The sequence below is a fragment of the Sinocyclocheilus anshuiensis genome, unplaced genomic scaffold (genome assembly GCF_001515605.1).
Source record: "Sinocyclocheilus anshuiensis isolate Anshui unplaced genomic scaffold, SAMN03320099.WGS_v1.1 scaffold1170, whole genome shotgun sequence".
NCBI lineage: Eukaryota > Metazoa > Chordata > Actinopteri > Cypriniformes > Cyprinidae > Sinocyclocheilus > Sinocyclocheilus anshuiensis.
The window spans coordinates 2,655,185-2,660,144 of record NW_015538055.1 but is presented as its reverse complement, the minus strand read 5'-3'; the positions used below and the strand labels follow the sequence as shown (position 1 = coordinate 2,660,144).

The following is a 4,960-nucleotide window of genomic DNA, read 5'->3' as shown; positions in this document are numbered from 1 at the left end:
CAGCAACATTACAGACTAACTAAAGTTGAAAAAGTGAAAAAGCATAATAGGACCCCTTTAAGTCAAATGTAATCGTGTAATATAGGTAACACTTTATTTTAAGGTCCAATTCTCACTATTAACTAGTCGCTTATTAGCATGCATATTACTAGCATATTGGTTATTAGTACTTATAAAGCACATATTAATGCCTTATTCTGCATGACCATATTTTAGATCCCTTAATCCTATCCCATACCTGAAGTTAACAAACACCTAAACTAAAGTGTAACCAAGTTCATTATACCAAATGTATTATTAATTCATTATAAGTTCATTAAGTCAAATGTAATAATGTAATGAAATATATAATGTCTATATATTATAAATAATATATTACAATGTATATAATTACATATAATTAAAATTGTGTAAATTTCAATTATTTAAATGCACTATTTATTATTATTGAAACTTAAATATATAATTATATAAATTCTAATATAATTCATATTAAAAATATAAATTGATAAAATAATTGTAATTACAAATTATGTATAAATTATAACTGTAATTACATAAATATGTAATTAAAGTATATATATATATATATATATACACATATATACACACACACATACTATATATATATATATAAAATTCTATTACATTAACATATATTTAAGTTAAATAGTTAAATATATATTATAAATATATAATAAAGAAACATTAATAAACTTAAAAATAAATAAATACAATTTCGCATGCATTACCAATTTCCAAATTTCCCATTTAATGCACTGTATTTTATATATTGCACTGTATTTTATGCAACCCAAAATGATTGCACTGTATTTTATGTATAACCATGTTCTATTTTTAACTGTCTTAAATTCGTTTTAAATCTATTTTTAAATCATTTTCAAAGTTTTTAAATTCCTTTTTATTTTTGTGATATATTTTTTTGATTATTTTACTTTCTTTTATGTAAAGCACTTTGAATGACCATTGTGTACGAAATGTGCTATATAAATAAACTTGCCTTGCCTTGCCATGCATGTCTACCAGTCAGAGCTTCTCTATAAGCTAAGAAATCAATCAGTCCATCAGGTCAGTGGTATAATCCACTGTTTCATAGTGAATCACATAATTAGTATGACAATGAACAAAAGCATCTTCGTATGAGTCATCTATAATCAGCACCTTGATATAACCCAAAGGGGCCAGCGTGTTCATGAAGACGTGACTCCAGGAGTCCTCAAAGGCCAAATCTGTGACAAACTTGAGAGGTGCAGCCTTCACCTCCTGCAGCCTGAACAAGAGCAGCATCACAGATGTTTGGACACGGAGGTGAGATAACTGTCATTATTTACATTATGGTGTGTCTCTTGATTCAAATATTGAAACTCACCCGATCACATAGAGATCGGGTTTCTTCGGGGAGCTGAGCTGAAGCAGAGAGTTCACATCATCAGGAGGCTCAGCTGTGGCCACATTCCACGTGACGACGTACAGCCTGTGGGTAAAAGAAAGAAAGATTCAGTTCAATAAAATAACTAGGGATGCACCGATATGAAAATTTTGGCCGATACCATTGTGTACGAAATGTGCTATATAAATAAACTTGCCTTGCCTTGCCATGCATGTCTACCAGTCAGAGCTTCTCTATAAGCTAAGAAATCAATCAGTCCATCAGGTCAGTGGTATAATCCACTGTTTCATAGTGAATCACATAATTAGTATGACAATGAACAAAAGCATCTTCGTATGAGTCATCTATAATCAGCACCTTGATATAACCCAAAGGGGCCAGCGTGTTCATGAAGACGTGACTCCAGGAGTCCTCAAAGGCCAAATCTGTGACAAACTTGAGAGGTGCAGCCTTCACCTCCTGCAGCCTGAACAAGAGCAGCATCACAGATGTTTGGACACGGAGGTGAGATAACTGTCATTATTTACATTATGGTGTGTCTCTTGATTCAAATATTGAAACTCACCCGATCACATAGAGATCGGGTTTCTTCGGGGAGCTGAGCTGAAGCAGAGAGTTCACATCATCAGGAGGCTCAGCTGTGGCCACATTCCACGTGACGACGTACAGCCTGTGGGTAAAAGAAAGAAAGATTCAGTTCAATAAAATAACTAGGGATGCACCGATATGAAAATTTTGGCCGATACCATAATTTATAATACATATATATATATATATATATATAGAGAATATAATTATATAGTATGTGAAAAAAAACTATACACACAGACACACACACATATACATACAGTATATACACATACACACAAAACCTTTTAAAAATAAATTATATAATATAGTGTGTGATGAATAAAAATCTTGCATCCTGTTAATCTTGAATAGAAATACTATTTATAATATTTACTATATAGTTAGGAAACCGTAAAAACAGTTTGGTTCTCCATACACAACCGAAACCCCCCACATGAACAGAAACCTGTTGTAAAACCAAAGTGTGTTTAGAAAGCTGATCCCAATGTGCTTATCCCTGCTTCATGCCTTCACCATTTCAGCAAACAAGAGACTAAACTGTTCACCTTCTAGAATTCTGGATGTTGAAACAGAAAAAGCGCTTTAGGTCTTTAATCGACAACCTTGTGATAAAATTACAACACGTTCGTGCTCCATGAGAAGAAAATCTGAATGGATAAGTATAGCAATAGCTGAAGTCGTGACCTAATGGTTAGAGAGTCGGACTCGTAACCCAAAGGTTGTGGGTTTGAGTCTCGTACAGGCAGGGATTGTAGGTGGGGGGAGTGAATGTACAGCGCTCTCTCCCACCTTCAATACCACGACTGAGATGCCCTTGAGCAAGGCACCGAACCCCCAACTGCTCCCCGGGCGCCGCAGCATAAAATGGCTGCCCACTGCTCCGGGTGTGTGTTCACGGTGCGTATGTGTTCACTGCTGTGTGTGTGCACTTTGGATGGGTTAACTGCAGAGCACTAATTCCAAGTATGGGTCACCATACTTGGTCACATGTCACTTCACATTGACAATGACAGAATACCTGTGCTTAAAAAGTTATGATGGAAATCCATCCAATAATGGTTGTAGGTTTAAACCTCAAATGGGGTGATTCTTGATTACTACTGTGGCTTGAACAATAGTAAAAAAACAATACCAATAACTTAGAATAAGAAAGCATATGCTAAATAAAGGATGAGATATTTACCCAAAAGTGTCCATCTTGCGGTCTTTCTGCTCCAGACTGACAGAATTCAAAGCCTGTGACAAATCTTCCTCCATCCTCTCCAAGCTGTCAAACATACGAGCACGTTTTTTCTCATGAACCTGCTCTGCATCTCATGTGCATCAAAATTCATCCTAATAAAACTACTAATATTCTCATTTTAAGCACAGAATCGGTGCTGTTAATGCAACACGTGTAAATAAGACAAGTCATAATATAATCACAATTATACGATTCATTCACTTGCTCTTAGATTTTGCTGTGGTTATACAATTTTAAGTATAGATTATGACGACGTCAGGATTATATTCAGGGTCAAATGTTGCATGCATACTCTCAGCACAGATTAAGGCAACACTTCTCATATCACTGTACATGCTGAAATGTCAAAAAAATGATGTAACATATTATTGAGAAAATCTAGGATGAATATGTTTAAAACAGTTTTCAAACTACCTGCTAAAGCTCGTTATCTTCGCTTCCGCAGTCTCAAAGTCTCTGTGGTGTTAAACAATTAGTGGAGACAAAAATATCCCGTAACATCTTCTTCTTCTTCTTCTTCTTCTTCTTCTGATGTTTAATGGCGGTTGGCGAACCAGCATTTGGTGTATATTCCGCCACCTACTGGGATGGAGTGTGAGGCGATGATATCAAGGGAAATGCTAATTTAAAAAAAAAAAAACTCTACCTATATTTTATTATATACATTACCGATAACAGAAAAAATGAGCATTTATCGGCCGATACCGATATGGTGGCCGATATATCGTGCATCCCTAAAAATAACAGTTCTGCTTGTGTAACTCCTGTCCTTACAGAACTCCTCAGATTAACAATAACACCATTTCAACTAATCACCCAAGAAATTCTAAGCATATCACACTGCAGCTTAAACAGCTCAATCCATTTAACCATTTTTAAGAACTACTAAGGTTTAAAATGTCCCTTCCCCTGAAGTTCATTAACTCTTATGGACACTTATGTTCATTTCTCTGGATCAACAGATAAAAAGGTGTTCAGTCACCACAAAACCAAGCTCGACACCTGCAGTCAGGTTTAGATCTGCCAGACAAGACAACAAGAGAAGTGAAAGACAAAACCTGAATTGGTCTTTCTTAGGTCGGCCCGCAATCTGCCTGCAGACGAGAAAAGCCTCATCTAATGTTTTAGCCACCTGGGCGTGGAGTTTATCATCAGGGTCCAGATCGTCCACGCAGGTCATGAGCATAGCCAGACGCTGTCGCACATACAGACGGCTGCTGGTGGACTCTGTGCCGGTGCTGGCCACGCTGTCAGAGCGTGATCGCAGGTTTTCGCAAAAATATTCAGATATTTCCTCCATGCTGAGCGACAGTGGCTGGTCACGTGAAAATGGCCTGAGTGTTATAGCGTGCCTTGATAGATATTTAGTCTTGAGTTCCGGGGAAGCAAAGCCAGTTGTTCCAATAATTAATAATACAGTAAAGTGTGTGATATAGGCAGCAGGGGGAGTAAAAGGAGGCTGTAGTGTAGGCAGACTTTTAGATTTAAAGTTAAAACCCTAATCTGGTTTAACAAGGGCCTATGTGGCCCACCCAGCACATTCAATCTAAACTACAATAGTGACCCTCAATATGCCATTTACACAATACACTGACTGGATAAACTATTTCTCTGACATCAATTCTTATTTCTGATCTTTCCATGCTATTATTTATTTAATGTATTTAATCATATATATATATATATATATATATATATATATATATATGTGTGTG

General features: G+C 36.1%; 1 protein-coding gene across 1 annotated transcript in view; it reads right to left on the bottom strand.

The window, feature by feature from the left end:
* The window catches only part of LOC107683418 (inositol polyphosphate 5-phosphatase K-like), an 8,990-nt gene extending 5,236 nt beyond the window's left edge, over positions 1 to 3,754 (bottom strand). Inside the window, exons 1-4 of the mRNA XM_016479472.1 lie at positions 3,660 to 3,754; positions 3,186 to 3,269; positions 1,977 to 2,081; positions 1,769 to 1,877 (exon numbers count right to left, since the gene is read on the bottom strand). Of these exons, the coding sequence (XP_016334958.1) occupies positions 1,769 to 1,877; positions 1,977 to 2,081; positions 3,186 to 3,259 (288 nt within the window). The 5' untranslated portion in view covers positions 3,260 to 3,269; positions 3,660 to 3,754. The remainder of the gene's footprint in view (positions 1 to 1,768; positions 1,878 to 1,976; positions 2,082 to 3,185; positions 3,270 to 3,659) is intronic.
* Positions 3,755 to 4,960: the final 1,206 nt, after the last annotated feature.